This window comes from Eimeria necatrix, genomic scaffold, assembly GCF_000499385.1.
Source record: "Eimeria necatrix Houghton genomic scaffold, Enh_scaff758, whole genome shotgun sequence".
Lineage (NCBI taxonomy): Eukaryota > Apicomplexa > Conoidasida > Eucoccidiorida > Eimeriidae > Eimeria > Eimeria necatrix.
Genome location: NW_013654581.1, coordinates 1 through 17870, shown reverse-complemented (window position 1 = coordinate 17870; position 17870 = coordinate 1). Strand labels below are relative to the sequence as shown.

At 62.0% G+C, this 17870-nt stretch overlaps 3 protein-coding genes across 3 annotated transcripts; 2 read left to right on the top strand and 1 right to left on the bottom strand.

Annotated features, from left to right (window-relative positions):
• Positions 1-255: 255 nt before the first annotated feature.
• Positions 256-13132, top strand: ENH_00074520 (hypothetical protein, conserved; the record flags this gene model as incomplete). Its single annotated transcript, XM_013582837.1, has 8 exons — positions 256-405; positions 570-1788; positions 2010-7060; positions 7515-8396; positions 9108-9596; positions 10168-10571; positions 11348-12207; positions 12861-13132. The coding sequence occupies 8 exons, from the start codon at positions 256-258 to the stop codon at positions 13130-13132; spliced, it is 9327 nt and encodes a 3108-aa protein (XP_013438291.1).
• Positions 13133-13284: 152 nt separating this feature from the next.
• ENH_00074500 (hypothetical protein) lies at positions 13285-16491 on the top strand (the record flags this gene model as incomplete). The annotated part of the gene is made up of 2 exons (XM_013582835.1): positions 13285-14638; positions 14978-16491. Coding segments are annotated over 2 exons (2868 nt in total), but the record flags the coding sequence as incomplete, so codon positions are not given.
• On the bottom strand, positions 14404-16473 carry ENH_00074510 (hypothetical protein; the record flags this gene model as incomplete). Its single annotated transcript, XM_013582836.1, is given in 2 exon segments — positions 14404-15744; positions 15748-16473. Coding segments are annotated over 2 exon segments (2067 nt in total).
• Positions 16492-17870: the final 1379 nt, after the last annotated feature.

Here is a 17870-nt window from a genome sequence, read left to right as displayed (position 1 = left end):
CTGCTCGTGGTGTCGGAACTGCCGCGAGGAAGGCAGGAGGGGTCGGGCAGCCAGCTTGCGAGCGGCAGCAGCTACACAGCAGCAGCAGCAGCAGCAGCAGCAGCGCGCGCTGCTGCTGCTGCTGCTGCTGCTGCTGCAGTGACGGCGCACTGTGGGGCCAGGCACCCCATGACAGCCTCAGGCGGCCGCTGCTGGACTTGCAGGGGCCCCTAGGGGACACAGTTTGTGGGGGCCCCCCTTTTTGGGAGGAGAGGGATGCTGAGCTGCAGCAATGCAGCAGCAGCAGCAGCGCAGCAGCAGCAGCAGCAGCAGCAGCGTTTTCTTCCGCAGACCCCTTTTGCTTCTCAGAAGGGCAGCGCAGCAGAAAGGAACTTCCTTCTGCTTTTATTTCTTTTGAACTGCAGCGTGAGGCAAAGGCCCACGGCGGTGGGAGCCTGCTGCTGTCCCCAGACGAGCAGCAGCTTGCTGCTGCTGCTGCTGCTGAGGGCGCATGCAGCAGCAGCAGCAGCAGCAGCAGCAGCAGGGTGTGGAGGGCGACAGAGCACAGCCGTTTATTTTCGCGGCTTCAGTCAGTGTACGTACAGCTGGGGGACGTTTCGCTTGCGCGCCTGCAGCTGCTGACGGGAAGGTATCAAATGGCAGCAGCAGCAGCAGCAGCAGCAGCAGCGCCGCAAGTTGCTGCTGCTGCTGCTGCAGGTGGCCGAGGCGGCAGCAGCAAGCACCGGAGCGCGCTAGTGCAGCAATGCGAGGCCGACGTGGCTGTGGGGAGCCTGAGCTGTTTGCTGCTGCAGCAGCCGCCGCCTTCTCTGTGCCACAGCAGCGATTTTGCTGCTGCTGCTGCTGCTGCGCTGCAGTGGACAGCCCCCTGCGCAGCGCGGCGACGCTCTTTGTCTCTTGCTGCTGATGGTTTCACTCTGCTGCCATCAACCACGCCGTCCCCGGGCCCCGCCCTGCAGCAGCAGCAGCAGCAGCAGCAGCAGCAGCAGCAGCAGCGGCAGCAAATGGCACGGCCCATCGTGGCTGCTGTTGCGGAGGGGCTGGCTCTCCAGGTGGCAGCAGCTTCCGTCACCCAGCCCGTACTGTCGCAGCCGCACAACCGAGCAGCAGCAGCAACAGCAGCAGCAACAGCAGCAGCAGCAGCAGCAGCAGCAAAGTCAGAGACAAGCGCAACGGCAGCAAGCCACCTTCTTTTTGGAGTGGAGTCTCTGCACGTTGAAGATTGCCTGACTCTGGAGGCGACCCCACAGCCGTCTCCGAGTTGGCTTACGCAGCAGCAGCAGCAGCAGCAGCAGCAGCAGCAGCAGCAGCAGCGGCGGCGGAGCACGCAGGACAGCAGTGGCGGCCACCGTAGACGCAGGCGCCGGCGTACACCCACAGCAGCAGCAGCAGCAGCTGCTGCTGCAGCAGCAACTGCAGCAACCACGACAGAGGTCTTGGCGCTGCCCCCTTGCCGGCCCCCAGGGCGTTTCGCGCTGCTGATGCAGCTGCTGCCTCCAGAGCCTCCGCAGCAGCAGCAGCAGCAGCAGCAGCAGCAGCAGCAGCAAGTGCAGGGAGTGCCCGCATCGCGTTGCGCTTCAGCGGATGAGTGTCAGGCTCCAGGCTCCAGCTCAGCAGCAGCAGCAACAGCAGCAGAAACAGCAGCAGCAACAGCAGCAGCAACAGCAGCAGCAGCAGCAGAAAGAGCAGCAGCAGCAGCAGCAGCAGGAGAGGGCGTGAAGCCCGTGCTGCTGTGCCTCTCTGTGGAGGCGCTGCGGCTGCAGCTTTGCGCAGCTTTGCTTGCGCATGCAGGTGGGCTTGGGTCTTTTCTTTTGTTTTAAATTCAAATTAAATAATTATTAATTAATTTTAAAATCTTTTCAATTCCGAAGTTAAATAATTCATTAATCTTGAATAATTCAAATGTGCAAGTGAAAGGCACGGGCAAAAAGGCCCCTGGCAGCAAGGCGCTTTGCTGCAGTGCACGCCACCTGCTGCTGCTGCTGCTGCTGCTGCTGCTGTTGCTGCTGCAGCTGCCTGGAGCCTGAAGGTCGTGGGGGACTCCGCTGAACTCAGCCGCTGCCTCTTTCCCGCCGAACCCACTAGCCCTTGGCAGCCCCCAGACAGCAGCAGCAGCAGCCCCGGCAGCAGCAGCAGCAGCCACGGCGCTGCTGCTGCTGCTGCTGCTGCTGCTGCTGGCTCTGGGGCTGCGAGCCGCTCCCGCGAGGCCGCTGGGGACTCCGAGAGTTCCGTTGCAGATGCAACTGCAGATGATGGCACTCCCTTCGCTTTTGCTGCTACAGCAGGGGCCCCATTAACGGACCTCACTGCAGCAGCAGCAGCAGCAGCAGCAGCAGCAGCAACAGCAGCAGGAGCTGCTGGGCGCGCTGCTCCGCGCGAGTTGTCCTGCGAGTCGGCGCCTGCGGCGTCCGCGTGCTCACCGTCTCCGGCAGCAGCAGCAGCAGCAGCAGCAGCCCCCGCAGCTACCTGCACCCCACCGGCTGCTGCAGCAGCAGCAGCAGCAGCAGCAGCAGCCCCTGCTGCTGCTGGGGGCGCTGCGGCGGCGGGGCTTGTGGGGCGCCTCTACGGGGCCCCGCTGCTGCTGCAGAAGATCTCAGCAGCAAACTGGACCCTGGCAGTGTCCCCCGACGGGGCCCTTTGGCTGACGCTGCAGCTGCCTGCTGCTTCTCTGGCGCTCTCGGGGCAGCAGCAGCAGCAGCAGCAGCAGCAGCAGCAGAGCCTGTGCTGCGCGGGGGAGGGCCTCGCGCTGCACGTGGGGCCCCTGCCCTCGCCCTCCGGCTGCTGCTTCTTGGGGGCCCCCCCCTCGCCCTTAGCTGCTGCTGGTCTGCTGCGGCTGCTGGTGCCTTTGGGCCCCTCTTCCCCGGACTTCCCGCGGGCGCTCACGCTCGAGCTGCTGCCGCAGCAGCAGCAGCAGCAGCAGCAGCAGCAGCAGCAGCAGCAGCAGCAGCAGGGGGGGGGGCTGCGGGCCGCAGCAGACGCGCAGCAGGCCGGGCTGCTGGGCCAGTGGGGCTGTCTTTGCTGCTTAGCTGTTGCAGAAACTTCGAGGGCCCTTCACGGGGGGGCCCAAATAGTCCGCAGAGACACGGGAGTTCCTTTTGCTGCTGGGGGCCCCCGCAAGTTGCTGCTGCTGCTGCGCCGTTTGCTGCACTCCGCGCACCTCTGCACGCTCCAGGTGTACGTACACCGCGTGGCCCTCCTCGCGGCTCCCCGCGGCGCCCTCGCGGCGGCTCCCAGCAGCAGCAGCAGCAGCAGCAGCAGCGGCAGCGGCTGCGGCTGCTGCGGCTGCTGCTGCTGCTGCTGCGGGGCAGGGGGGCAGCAGGGCGGCTGGCTTGCTGCTGCTGCAGCAGCAGCTTCCCTCAACTTGAGACTCACGCGGGAGGGGCAGCTCCGCTCCGCACGGGCAGCACTCGAGGGCCTCAGGGTCTTTGTTGCGGACACGCAGCAGCAGCAGCAGCAGCAGCAGGAGCTGCAGCAGCAGAGGCGCTGGCGAACAGCGGCAGCAGGCTGCAGCAGCAGCTGCTGCAGCAGCAGCAGCAGCAGACTGGTCCTGTACCAGGCGGTCTCCGGGTGCCCCAGCCCTCCTTCTCTTGCTGAAGTCGCGCTGCTGCTGCCCCGCAACTCGCTGGGATTCGGCAGCTCCTGGCAGAGACACTTGCCTCCTGTTGTTGCTGCTGCTGCTGCTGCTGCTGCTGCTGCCCCTTCTGCTGCAGGGCGAAGGGGGACCCCCGGGCTGCTGCCTCCGCTGCAGCAAGGCCCCGTGTGGGGCTGGCCAGCAGCAGCGCCTCAGACGCACTCTGCTGCTGCTGCTGTGAACGCCCCGTGGCGCTCTGCTACTACACTGCAGCAGCAGCAGCAGCAGCAGCAGCAGCAGCAGCAGCAGCAGCAATGGCGTGAGCCTGATGGAGCGGCTGGTGACTGCTTCGTGGGCTCAGAAGAAGCAGGAGAAGCAGAAGAGGGTGGCCGCGTGGAAGCGTGGCAGCTGGAGCTAGTGCTGCGGCAGCAGCAGCAGCCGTCAGCAGCAGCAGCAGCAGCAGCAGCAGCAGCAGCAGCAGCAGCAGGGAAGCCAGGGGCGGGGAGCGCGGCACAGCCTGCGGCGGCTGCGGCGCCCCCGCTGCAGCTGCGTCAGTCGCTGCAGTGTTTGCTGGTGATCCCCGAGGTGCACTTGCTGCTGCTGCCAGCAGCAGCAGCAGCAAAGCTGCGCGTGCTGCTGTCGGACTTCTGCGTCGCACTGAAGGAGACAGAAAGATCTGCTGCAGAAGTGCGGCAGTGTCTCTTCAGGGGCCCCTCGAGTTCTTTGTCTTCTCTTCCTTCTGCTTCTCTTCTTTCTTGCGACAAGTCCTTTACGGAGGGGCCCCTGGAGCCAGCAGCAGCAGCAGCAGCAGCTAGCACTGCAGCAGCAGCAGCAGCGGCAGCAGACGCGGCGGCTGCAGGCCCCGGCGACCCCGAGAGCCAGCTGTACAGCCACCTGACCTCCTTGGAGGAGCTCAGCAGCAGCTGCACGACAACAACCGCAGCAGCAGCCGCAGCAGCAGCAGCAGCAGCAGCAGCAGCAGCAGATGCTGCAGCGCCAGCAGCAGCAGCACTCGCGGACTTGGGGGCCCTCAAAAAGGCCCCCCCCACAGACCTCCACGGCCGCCGCCGCAGCAGCAGGGGGCCCCTGGTGGCGGGCGAAGGCCCGGGGCCCTCGCTGGCAGCAGCAGCAGCAGCAGCAGCAGCAGCAGCGGGGCCGCAGCAGCAGCAGCAGGCGCAGGGCCTGTGGCTGCCGATCATTGGCTCCGCTGCAGCAGCAGCAGCAGCAGCAGCTGCTGCTGCTGCTGCTCATCAAGGGGCCCCCAGGACTTCTGTCACTGGCCACGTTAAAGTACATGTCTTCTGTCTTTGGCTCATGGGGCCCCTCCCAGCTGAGGGTTTGGGGGCCCCCCCCAAGTGGCGGGCTGCTGGGGTGGCTCCCAGCTGTGGCTGCAGCAGCAGCAGCAGCAGCAGCAGCAGCAGCAGCATATGGGGAGCAATGGGCAAGCCGCTGGCTCTGCCAGCAATTGCAGCACCCGCAGCAACAGGAACAGCAGCAGCAGCAGCAGCAGCAGCAGCAGCAGCAGCAGGGACGGGCGCACAGCGTCTGCTGCGGCTGGCGCCCTCGTGGGCTTGTCCGCACACTCTTCAGTGCAGTGCTGCTGCTGCTGCTTGCGAGATAGACGCGCGGCTGATTGCAGATGATGTTGTGCTGTTTCCTGCTGCTGCTGCTGCTGCTGCTGCTGCTGCTGCTGCTGCTGGCGGCGCAGCAGCTGCTGCAGCAGGCGACGCGGAGACAGACAGCTGCCCCCCCTCCGCAGACAAAGGGGCCTTCAAAGAAACTGCTGCAGCGCCGAGCAGCAGCAGCAGCAGCAGCAGCAGCGGCAGCTGCTGCAGCAGCGACAGCGACAGCGACAGCAGCAGCGGCAGCACCGGCAGCGCCTACACCGCTTCCAGCGACGCGAGCTACAGCAGCAGCAGCAGCAGAAGCAGCGGCCGCAGCAGCAGAAGCAGCAGCAGCAGCCAAACCGGCAGCAGCAGCAGCAGCAGCAGCAGCAGCAAAACCCTGTGGCTCGAGAGCTGCATAGAACAGTGGCTGCCAGCCCTCAGACTGGAAGCAGAACTGCGCAGGTGCATTTTGCTTGGGGGGTCTTTGTCTCTGCCGCCCTCGCCCCTCACCCTGCAGTCTGCAGCAGCAGCAGCAGCAGCAGCAGCAGCTCCAGCAGCAGCAGCAGCTCCAGCAGCAGCAGCAGCAGCAGCAGCAGCAGCAGCAAGGCAAGCGCGGGTGGCGTATTTGGTGGCCCTGCCGGCCTTCACCTCTCTGCGGCTCTCTCGCCTCGCAAATGCATTTCCGACTCAAAGGTATTTAGTCATGAGGCACGTAGGCGACGCGCAGCAGCAGCAGCAGCAGCAGCAGCAGCAGCAGCAGCAGCAGCAGCAGCACGAACTCCGCAGCGAAGTATGGCCGCGCGAGGTGGCGTCCGCACCTGTCGATTTGTGGGGCAGCAGCACTCCCCTGCAGCAGACTTACAGCGCAGCAGCAGCAGCTCCACCATCTGCAGCAGAGGCGTGGGCGCTGCGTTCCCAGCAGCAGCAGCAGCAGCAGCAGCAGCAGCAGCAGCAAGTTGAGTTTTGTGTGCTGCTGTTCCTCGCGGACCTGTCTATACACCCCCTGGTCGAGTCCCCGACTGCCTTCTCATTGATTTTGACCTCCAGACGCAAGGGGCCCCCTGAGCAGCAGCAGCAGCAGCTGCTGCAGCAGCAGCTGCTGCAGCAGCAGCTGCTGCAACAGAAGCACTGCGAGTGCCGCATAGAGGCCTTTCTCTCTCCTGTTCTGCTGCTGCTGACAGCAGCAGATGCTGCTGCGCTGCTCGCGGTGACCCGCAGCTACTCCGCGCAGCCGACAGGAGCAGCAGCAGCAGCTGGATTTGCAGCAGCAGCAACTGCTGCTGCTGCTGCTGCACCTGTTCGCTGCAGCTGCAAGGCCACTAGAGCCTTCCGACGGCAGCAAAAGGGGGCGGCGTCTCGAGCGCGGAGTGCAGCAGCTGCAGCAGCAGCAACAGCAGCAGGAACTGCAGCAGCAGGAGGCCGGGCACCCACCTCTGTCCCTGGCGTGGCCCGTGCTGCTGCTGCTGCTGCTGCTGCTGCTGCTGCTGCATCTGGCTCCGTGTCTGAAGGCGCGCAGTCTGCTTCCCCATGGAGCTACGGGGCCCCCCTGCAGAGCCGAGGGGGAGGGGGGCCCCTCGGGGGCCCCCTAGGGGGCCCCCTAGGGGGCCCCCTCGGGGGGCCCCTAGGGGGCCCCCTCGGGGGCCCCCTCGGGGGGCCCCTCGGGGGGCCCCTCGGGGGGCCCCTCGGGGGGCCCCTGGGGGGCCCCTTTCGTGGGTGCACTGTGTGGCGAGTGTCGCTGGAAGCTGAAGAGCTGCAGCTGACAGCAGCAGCAGCGCAGCAGCAGCTGCAGCAATTCGTGCGGCTTCGCTGCAGCGAAGTTGCTGGACAGGCTCTTCGCTCTTCTGCTGCTCCCGAGGAGACAGTTGTCTCTCTCCAGTTTAAACAGGTGCTGCTGCTGCTGCTGCTGCTGCTGCTGCTGCTGCTGCTGACGCTGACGCTGCTCCTCCTGCTGCTTTTGCTGCTGTTGCTGGCTTTGCGGCTACTGTGTGGGGTTCTGCCTCTGCTGCTGCTTGCGCTGCTAGTGCTGCTGCTGCTAGTGCTGCTGCTGCTGCTGCTGCTGAACGTGCTGCAGCTGCTAACACTGCTGCTGCAGCAGCTGCTGCTTGTCGCACGTGTGGCTGCGCCCGTTTGCTGCTCTATTGCCAGCTGCTGCTGCTTCTTTGACCGCAGCAGCACTTAATAAGTATTTTTTTAATTAATTTGATTTATATTTGTCTTCATAATTGTTTTTACTTTGAGTTTATGCCTCTACTTGAGCTGTGTCTGCTTGTTTACGCGGTGCCCACGTCCATTTGCTGCTGCTGCTGCTTCTGCTGCTGCTGCTGCTGCTGCTGCTGCAGGTGTCGGTGCAGGTGACGGAGAGCCGCAGCGACAGGATTTTGGGGAGCTGCGTGCTGCAGCAGCAGGAGCAGCAGCCGTGTCGGCCTTGGCTGCACGCGCCGCGTTCGGCGTACCAGCAGCAGCAGCAGCAGCAGCAGCTGCTGCTGCTGCTGTGTCCCGTGTCTGTTGCTGCTGCTGCGCAGCCCTGTGTCTCCCCCCCTTCCCTCAGTGTCCGCGTAGAAGGCGACTTGGAGCTGCAGGCAGATCCTCGCCAGCTGCTGACTCTGAGTGCCCTCAGTGCGCAGTTTGCTGCTGCCCTCAGCAGCAGCAGCAGCAGCAGCAGCAGCAGCAGCAGCAGCAGCAGCAGCAGCAGCAGCGAGGTGCTTTACGTGAGGCCCTACTTGTCGGCTGAGGCTCTGCGGCTTCTGTTCGCCATGTCCCCATACACCCCGCCGCTGCCTATACACCCGAAGCAGCAGCAGCAGCAGCAGCAGCAGCAGCAAATCTTTTCCTTCTCTCCCCACATTTCCAGCTGGGCTGCTGCTTACGGCGGCGCCTTTGCTGCGCCTGCTGCTGCTGCTGCAGTCGACGCCCGCCTGCAGCAGCAGCAGCAGCAGCGGGAAAACTGGCTGCGGCAGCAGCTGCAGCAGCAAGCAGCAGTGCCGACTCCTTTCGACGGCTGCTGCAGCGAAGCGGAGGAGTTCGCTGCAGCACCGCAGCAAGCAGCAGCAGCAGCAGCAGCAGCAGCAGCAGGATACGAAGCAGGCGCAGCTTCTGTCTCTTCTTTGTCAGACAAAGGAGCTGACGAGGGGACACAAACAGCAAGACTTGCTGCTGCTACTGTTGGAGTCCTTTACGATTTGCGGCAGCTGCCTAGCTACTGCCTTGCTGCTGTCCGAGAGGTAGCTGCTGCTGCTGCTGCTGCTGCTGCTGCTGCTGCGTTGCTGCTGCTGCTGCTGCTGCGTTGCTGCTGCTGCTTTGTCGTGGCTGCCGCTTTGTTGCTTTGCTGCTTGCTGCGGCTGCTGCTTTGTTGCTGTTGTTGCTGCTGCTGCTTTGTTGCTGCTGTTGTCGTTGCTGCTGCTGCTGCTTTCTTGTTGCTGCTGCTGGTGCTTTGTTACTGCTGCTGCTGCTCTTTTTGTTGCCGCTGCCTTGTTGCAGTTCCTTTCGTGCTGGTGCTGTTGCTTTGTCGTTGCTGCTGCTGCTTTGTTGCTGCTGCTGCTGTTGCTGTTCTGTTGCTCCTGCTGCTGCTGCTGCTTTGTTGCTTCTGCTGCTGTTGCTGCTTTGCTTTTGTGGTTGCTGGTGATTCGCTGCTGCCGCTATTTTGCTGCTGTCGCTGCCTTGTTGCTGCTGCTGCTGCTTTGTTTGTTGCTGTTCGTGCTGCTGCTTTGTTGCTCCTGCTGCTTTATTGCTCCTGCTTTGCTGTTGTTTCTGCTGCTGCTGCTGCTGTGTTGGTGGTGCTGCTTTTTCGTTGTTGCTGCTGCTGCCGTCTTGCTGCCAGTTTGTTGTTGCTGCTGCTGCTTTGTTGATTCGGGGTCTGCTGCTGCCAGGCGCGTATTAATTGTGCTGCTGCTTGCTTTGCTGCTGCTGCTGCTGCTGCTGCTGCTGCTGTTCAGAATTGTCTGTGGCTGCGCAACAGCAGCTGCCACACGCTGGCCTTTCGAGCTGTGAGCAGCAGCGGCGGCGGAAGCAGCAGCTGGCAGACGGGGGTGCTGCCGCCTTCTTGCGAGGCGCTGCTGCAGCAGCAGCAGCAGCAGCAGCAGCAGCAGCAGCTGTCTATACACCTGGCGGTCCTCGACGCGTCGCAGCCGCCCTCTCGGGCCCTTTACCTGCCGAGCTTTTCCCAGCTGTCTCCCTTCTTCCCAGAGCAGCAGCAGCAGCAGCAGCAGCAGCAGCAGTTCGTGGGTTCAGCGCCTGCCGCTGCAGCAGCAGCAGCAGCAGCAGCAGCAGCAGCAGGCCCAGGCCCTGCCTTCGGCAGCCTCACAGTCTTCGCCAAAACTGAAAAGGGGCAGCAAATCATTGATGTGGGGTGTCCCCTTTTGGTGCAGAGTCGGCTGCAGCTGCCGGTGGAACTCACCTTCCTCGCGGAGACAGACCCTGCTGCAGTAAGCTGCTGCTGCTGCTGCTGCTGCTGCTGCTGCTGCTGCTGCGTATGGTGTTCCTGTTGTCGCTGCTGCTGCTGCTGGTGTTCCTGTTGCCGCTGCTGCTGCTGTTGGTATTCCTTTCACCGCTGCAGTTGCTGCTGTTCCTGCTGTTGTTCCTGCTGCTGCTGCTGCTGCTGCTGCTGCTGCTGCTGCTGTTGCAGCTGCGTCAGTATTCATATAGAGGGAAAATGCGCGGAGGCTCTTTTTGCTGCTGTGTCTCTGTCTCCCCTTATTGCTGTTTTTGTTTCTGTCTCTCTTTGCGTGGCTGGCGCTGCTGCTTCGTCTCCTTGCTGCTGCTGCCACTGCCACTGTTGCTGCTGTTGCTGCTGCTGCTGCTGCTGCTGCTCCCAGCAGCCGCTTGGCTGCCGGTTTTTGACTTGTGTCTTTTGTCTGCTAGCTGTTAGCGAATTAAGAAAATGCGAATTTGCAGTTTGCTTCTTTTAGGACTTCAGAATATCTTCAAGGTCAAGTAAACTTGTCTTTCCACTAAATGCTGCTGCTGCTGCTGCTGCTGCTGCTGTTGCTGCTGCAGGACTGGCGCTGCGCGCTGCCGCCAGGCGCTAGCTGCGCAGTGCCGCTTTTTGCTGCTGCCTCTTCGGCTTCTGTTTGCGTGAAGCTGCTGAGTGAGGCGGGCTCAGTGTGGACAGCCTCGTGTGCCTTCAAGCGCTGCTGCAGCAGCAGCAGCAGCAGCAGCAGCAGCAGCAGCACGTGCCTGCTGGCAGCAGCAGTGTCTCCTCAGCGCACCTTCGTCTGCTCCCTCAAGACGCAGCAGCTTGCCGGCTTCTGCTGCTCAGGGGACCCGCAGCTGAGCAGCGCCGACAGCAGCAGCAGCAGCAGCAGCAGCAGCAGCAGCAGCAGCAGCTGCAGCAGCAGCGCGGGCCGCACGCTGCTGCTCACTCTTGAGGAGCCCATCGCTGTCACCAACGCCCTCCCCTTGTAAGTCCCCCAAATCGCCTCAGAGGCCTTCGGCACTTCTTTAAATAACTAGCTAGCTAGCTAGCTAGCTGGCTAGCTAGCTGGCTAGCTAGCTGGCTAGCTAGCTAGCTAGCCATTAGTTCATCAAATGCTTGGCTAGCAAGGTAGCTGCTCAATTGAACAGCGAGCTGAATGGCTAGCTAGCTAGCTAGCTAGTGGATGCACAACTGCACTTAGTGCCCAGCTAGCTAGCTAGCGATAATCATTCAATTGGCTAGCTAGCTAGCTAGCTAGCTAGCTAGCTAGCTAGCTAGCTAGCCAATCCACTGATGCATCGAGCGATCAGAGAGCTAGCTAACTAGCGAGATAGCTAGCGTACTAGAGAAGCAGCTAGCTAGCCAGCTAGCCAGCTAGCTAGCTGGCTAGCTAACTCCTTAGCTAGATAACTAGCTGGTTAGCAGCAGCAGCAGCAGCAGCAGCAGCAGCAGGCAGAGGCTGCGGCAGGCATATCTGTGTGTCCTCTTTCAGCGTCTGCCTCTCTTAGTCTGTGATTTTCTTTATTTGCTGCTGTTGCTGCTGCTGCTTCAACTGCTGTACTATTGCTGCTGCTGCTGCTGCAGCTGCGGCATTTGTGTCTCGGTGTCTCTGTTTCGTTTGCTGCTGCTGCCAGCAGCAAGCAGCAGCAAGGCACTTTAAGTGGCAGCAAATTCTTTTAGCGAAACCCCCATTATGATCCGAAGTCCCAGCTGCTGCTCCCCACACTGCTGCTGCTGCTGCTGCTGCTGCTGCTGCTGCAGGCCGCTCGAGGTGCAGCTGCAGCAGCAGCCTCCGCCGCGGGCCTGCCGGCTGCTGCTGCCCCCCGGGGCCCGCCAGGGCCTCACCCTCTTCGAGTGGACCAATGGTCTCTCGCTGCAGCTGCGGCTGCTGGGGGTGGTCCAGTGGTCTGCTGCAGTCCACATCCCGCCCCCGGCCAGGCCCGCAGCAGCAGCAGCAGCAGCAGCAGCAGCAGCAGCGGCGGCGGCGGCTAGTACTGCGGCGGCGGCCGGCGGCAGGAGGACGGCGGCGCAGAGCGGCGGCAGGGACGCTGCAGCAGCTGCAGCAGCAGCAGCAGGAGCTGCTGCTGCAGCGGGGGGCGCTGCTGCGCGCAGCAGGGATAACAGACGCAGCTGCAGCAGCAGCAGCAGCAGCAGCAGCGAGGAGAGCAGGCAGCACAAGGGGGCGGCTGCTGCAGCGCCAGCTGCGGGAGAGATCCCTTTGCTGCTCCTGGATGGCTACCCTGCGGGCAGCAGCAGCAGCAGCAGCAGCAGCAGCAGCAGCAGCAGAATGCTGAAGCCCGCAGGCACCCTGGACTGGGCCGCCCCCTCAGCAGCTGCTGAAGGGGACCCTTCTGCTGCTGCTGCTGCTGCTGCTGCTGCTGCTGCTGCTGCTGGGGAGAGCGAGGCGTGGCAGGCGCCGTGGTCGATGACCTTTCCCGTCACCTGCGAGCTTCCGCCGCAGCCGCAGCAGCAGCAGCAGCAGCAGCAGCTGCAGCAGCAGCAGCAGCAGCAGGGTGGGGGGGGCCCCCAAAAGGGACTGGGGGGCCCTTCCCGTTTTGTGCTGCATCCCGCATTTGTCTTTTGCGCTGCGGCTGAAGGGCAGCCGCAGATTCACCCCGGAGGTCCCGCTGCAGGGAGCTGCTGCTGCTGCTGCTGCTGCTGCTGCTGCAGGCAGCCCCGCTGCTGCTGCGGTGCCCGTGGCAGCAGCAGCAGCAGCAGCAGCAGAGACGGTGCATCCTCCGGTGCTGCTGCATCTCAGCCAGGGGCTGCAGCTGCTGCTGCAGTCGGTTCGCCTCAGCAGCAAATTCGGAAGCGCTCTTCTTGTTATAATTAAACCCAAACTCGTGAGCTGCACCTTTTGCTGCTGCTGCTGCTGCTGCTGCTGCTGCTGCTGCTGTGTCTCTTTTTGTCTCCTCTTTTTCTCCTTTTTCTCTTTTTTTTTACCCAAAATTGCATTTATTTGTATTTATTTATATCTACTTATATTTTTTTATATTTATTTAAATTTATTTATATTCAGTTATATTTATTTATGTAAATAAATGCAAATAAATATAAATATTAAAAATATTTATTAAGTGTATACGCATATGCACGCCGGGTGTCTGTACATACAGCCCAACCCCACAAAGCAGATTTTAAAATTTGCATTAAATGCATTTCACTATTTGGCAATTTATTATTCAAACAAATTTAAATGCAGACATTGTTTTTCCATTTGCTGCTGCTGCTGCTGCTGCAGCTGCTGCTAAATGCATGCCCCTTCCCGCTGCAGCTGAAGCCCTTGGGGTGTACAGACACCTCAACTGTCTCCTTGGGACCTCAAGAGACACTCGAGCCCAGCCCTTCCTTCACAGCAGCACAAATCCAGCTGCGCCGCACCAAGCCCTATGCAAGCAGCAGCAGCAGCAGCAGCAGCAGCAGCAGCAGCAGCAGGTCAAGCAGCAGCAGCAGCAGCTGCAGCAGCAGCAGCGCAATTGGGACGCAGCAGGAGACGCTCAGCTTGTTGCTGCGGCAAAAGCTGCACGCGGCTATCTACGGCAATGACCTGCTGACCCCATTGGTGTTCCCTGCTGCTGCTGCTGCTTGCAGCTGCAGCAGCAGCCGCAGCAACAGCAGCAGCAGCTGCTGCTGCGGGCTGTGCCTCGGAAACCTGCAGTGCGAGTGGTCTGTCCCCATAAACATATTCAAGTGCCTAGATGAGCAGCTGGCCCTGCATTGCACCATCCCCCGCAGCAGCAGCAGCAGCAGCAGCAGCAGCAGCAGCAGCAGCAGCAGCACCGAGAGAAGCCCCTCGTTTAGTGGTCTGCAACGAGCTGCTGCTGACTCTTTTCTTAACTCAAAAGGGACAAAAGTTTGCAGCAAATGTCCCTCCCCTTTCGCAGCAGCCGCTGGCCCTCGACGCGCCCTCGGGGGAGCGCGCCTTCCAAGTTGCTGCTCGCAGGTGGCTGCAGCAGCAGCAGCAGCAGCAGCAGCAGCAGCAGCGGCGGCGAAGGCGGCGACGAAGGAGGCAGCAGCAGCAGCAGCAGCAGCAGCAGCAGCTGCTGCTGCTGCTGCTGGAGGAAGAGGGGCAGCCGATGCACCTCCTCGACGCGTCCCTTAATGTAGAAGGAGATGTCTCCTTCTCTTTTCTTGTGGCCGTGCGCACTGCAGCAGCAGCTCAGCAGCAGCAGCAGCAGCAGCAGCAGCAGCAGCAGCAGCAGCAGGCCGCCAACAAACGGACACATGAAGCTCCTGCTGCCGCTAACACTGCAACTCCTTCTCCTGACACTGCAGCAACAAGAGCGCCAACCCCAGCAGAAACGGACGCAGCAGCAGCAGCAGCAGCAGCAGCAGCAGCAGCAGAAAGAGGAGCAGCAAATGCTTCAGGAGACCACACTGACCCCGCCGCTGCTCTGGAGACACCGCAGGGCTCTACCGCGAGCGAGTCACCTGCAGCAGCAGCATTTGTGGGGCGCAGCAGCAGCTTGACTCTTTGCCGCTATTGCTGCCGCCTCTCTGTGCGCATATCTGGCCCCACAGTTTTCTTGCGCTTCACGGGGGAGCTGCTGCCGCTGCAGTTTCCAGCAGCAGCAGCAGCAGCAGCAGGCAGAGCAGCAGCAGCACCTGCTGCTGCTGCTGCTGGGGGGTTGGAAGCTGCTAAACAACGGAGGCATTCACCAGCAGCAGCAGCAGCAGCAGCAGCAGCAGCAGCAGATGGCCCTCGTGGGTGGCTGTGTTTCCCCACACCGCGTCGTCTGGCGCCATTCTATAGGAGAGCAGCAGCAGCAGCAGGCAGCAGCAGCAGCAGCAGGAAAGGCCTCAAGTGTCTCTCTTTCTCACTGTACATACACCGCATCATTGTCTCTGTGGCTGCGGCACCCAGCAGCAGCACTGCAGCAGCAGCAGCAGCAGCAGCGCAGCATGAACATTTGAGGGGCAGCCGCAGGCGCAGCAGCGCCACAGTGGAAGACCTGCAGCAGCAGCAGCAGCAGCAGCAGCAGCAGCAGCACCCCCTCCGTTTGTTCTTGTCTGGAGTGACCTGCAGCAAATACTTTGCCGAGAGCAGCAGAGGTGAGAGCTGCAGTAGCAGCAGCACCAGAGACGCAGCAGCAGCAGAGCTGCAGCCCCACGTAGACATAAAAAAGACACTTTTTAGCAGCAGCAGCAGCAGCAGCAACGGCAGCAGCAACTGCAGCAGCAGCAGCGGGGCATGAAGGGGCTTTTAGGGACACACAGAAACTAATGAAGACGAAGTCAAGCGACCTTAGAAGGCAGAAGCTAGCGTTTGCCGCAGCAGCAACAGCAGCAACAGCAGCAACAGCAGCAACAGCAGCAGCAGCAGCAGCAAGAGTAGCAGCAGCCACAAATTGTCCTACGGTTGCTGTGCTGCTGCTTGTGTCTCCTCTGCAGACGTGTTTCTCCTGTCTCCCCGTGAGGGCCCGCAGGGGTCTCCGTCCTCTTTGTCTGCTTCGTGGTTTGCTGCAGCAGCAGCAGCTGACAGCAGCAGCAGCAGCAGCAGCGGCGCTGCTGCTGCTGCTGCCGCTGCAGCCTTTGGGGGGCCCGCGCTGCTGCAGGGGCCCCTGCGGCCCCTGCCTGCTGCTGCTGAACGCTTCATGCTGACAATTAATAGAGTTGATTGTTTTGTTTATAATGCTGCTGAAGGGAAAAGTTACCATGTCTTTAAGGCTTCTCCTGCTGCAGCAGCAGCAGCAGCGGCCGCAGGCAGCAGCAGCGCAGCAGCAGCAGCAGCAGCAGCGCCGGTCGCCTTCAGATACGCCTCGGGGGGCCCCACAGCTCTTCCTGCTGAGGACCCCGTAGGGTACTTTCCTGCTGCAGTTTATTTCCTCGTTGATATTGCTGTCTCCAAAAAGAGACAACGCAGCAGCAGCAGCAGCAGCAGCAGCAGCAGCTGCAGCAGCAGCAGCAGCAGGAGCGCTGTGTGTCGCTGCTGCTGCGACATGTGCACCGCGCGCAGCACTGCGACTGGCGGCAGCAGCACCACGAGCGACACTAGCAGCAGCAGCTGCAGCAGCAGCTGCAGCAGCAGCAGCAGCAGCTGCAGCAGCAGCAGCAGCAGCAGCAGCTGGCGGCGCTGCGCTGCTGCTGAGAGGGCCGTTTGGCTGTCTCTGGGCAGCAACGTGCGTCGGGTGCAGCAGGCTGTCTTGACAGTGAGTCCCTTAGTGGCGAGTTTTGATTTTACATTTTTGTCTTTGCTGCTGCCGCCGACGCTGCTGTCTTTCTCGGAGCCAGCAGCAGCAGCAGCAGCAGCAGCAGCAGCAGCAGCAGCAGCGCGCGTCGCGGGCGGCCCGGGCGCAGCAGCAGCGGCAGCAGCGGAGGCGGAGGCCACGCTGTCCCGCTGGCTGTGCCTCGCCGTGCCGCGCTTCAGCAGCAGCAGCAGCGGGGCCCCACAGCAGCAGCAGCAGCAGCAGCAGCAGCAGCAGCAGCAGCAGCAGCTGGAAGTGCACGTGGAGCTGCTGTGGGTGGGAGAGTGCTCCGCACATTTGTCTGTCTCCAGACTCTACAGAGTCCTTTCTCTTGAAGGAGCTCTTTTTAGTTTTTCTGCTTTTCTGCTGCGGCAGCGGCAGCTGCAGCTGCGGCATGTGCTGCTGCTGCTGCTGCAGCACTACCAGCAGCAGCTGCAGCAGCAGTGGCTCCAAATGCTCCTCTCCGTCGACATCCTCGGCAGACCCATCTCCCGCATCCGAAAGCTGTGGCACGAAGTGAGCTTTTTGCTGCTGCTGCTGCTGCTGCTGCAGCTGCAGCAGCTCCTGCTGCTGCTGCTGCTGCTGCTGCTGCTGCAGCAGCTCCTGCTGCTGCTGCTGCTGCTGCGCTGCTGCCCTGCAGCCCTCCTTTTTGCTGCTGCCTTTGTGCCTATTTCTCCCCATTTTTCTCTTCTGATTTTCCATTTTCTTTTATATTTCTAATTTATTTTATTTTATTTTACTTTTATTTTATTTTATTTTATTTTGAAGTGCTGCAGCAGCTTGCAGTGTACGTACACTCGAGCCCCACACAGCGATTGCTGCGGAGGATTTTCCGCTTTTTTGAATTTCAGAATTTTCTTTTTTTGTTTTTTCCTTTAATTCCCTTTGCCAACTGCTGCTATTATTTATTCCATTTCATCTCATTTAATCCTGCTTTTGCGCTGCTGCAGCAGCTATTTTTGCATGCAAGCAGCAGCAGCAGCAGCAGCAGTGCTGCAGAAGCTAAGTGGGGCACTGCATGCACTTTTGGGGCTTTTTGCATGCGCTGCTGCTCAGGGCTTCCGCTGGCTGCTGCGGCTGGCCCCACAAGACGCAGCTTCTTCGTTTGCTGCAGTGGACTTGCTGCTGCTGCCCTGGAGCATGCTCTCGCTGCAGCAGCTGCTGCTGCTGCTCTGCGAAACTGTTGCTTTCCACCTCCGCAGAGTCAGGGGGCCCCCCAACTCTCAGGGGGCCCCCCCCCTCCCGCTGCTGCTGCCAGCCCCGCTGCCGGCGCAGCTTGTGGGGCCCCTCCAAATAGCCACGCTGCAGTCAACTAGCCAGCAGCAGCAGCAGCAGCAGCAGCAGCAGCAGCAGCAGCAGCAGAGGAGCCGCAGGCACAGGGACTGCGACGCCTGGAGCAGGGAGGCCGAGGCGAGCTTTGCGGCTGACCGCCAGCAGCAGCAGCAGCGGCGGCAGCAGCGCATGCAGCAGCGCATGCAGCAGCAGCAGCAGCAGCAGCAGCAGCAGCAGGAGCTGCTCTCGGAGGAACGCTCTGTCTCTCCTTCTTTGCCAGCCATCTACAGCAGCCCCTACTGCGCCGTTGCAGAGGGGCCCCCTCTCTCTTGTCTAAGCCCTCTGGGGCCCCCAATGGGGCCCCCAGTGGGGCCCCCAATGGGGCCCCCAATGGGGCCCCCTGGGGGCCCCCCCGTGAGCCGCCCACTGGGGCCTTCTTTGGGGCCCCCCGTAGGGCCCTCCGTGGGGCCCCCTATGGGGCCCCATAGGGGGCCCCCTCTGGGGGCCCTTGTGGGGCCCCACAGGGGGCCCCATGGGGGGCCCCCTGTGGGGGCCCCTGTGGGGCCCCCTGTGGGGCCCCCAATGGGTTCCCCTGTGGGGGCCCCTATGGGGGCCCCTATGGGGGCCCCTGTGGGGGCCCCTGTGGGGCCCTTTGTGGGTGCAGAGTGTTTTGATGAAGTGCCTTTTGTGTCTTCTGGGTTTTCAAAAGAGGCCCCATTTGAGGTGTACAGGCAGGTGGGCCCCCCTGGGGTGTATAGGCAGGGGGGCCCCCCGCCGGCTTTTTTGTCTCCAGCAGCATCTGAAGAAGCAGATTCTCTTCCTTGGGA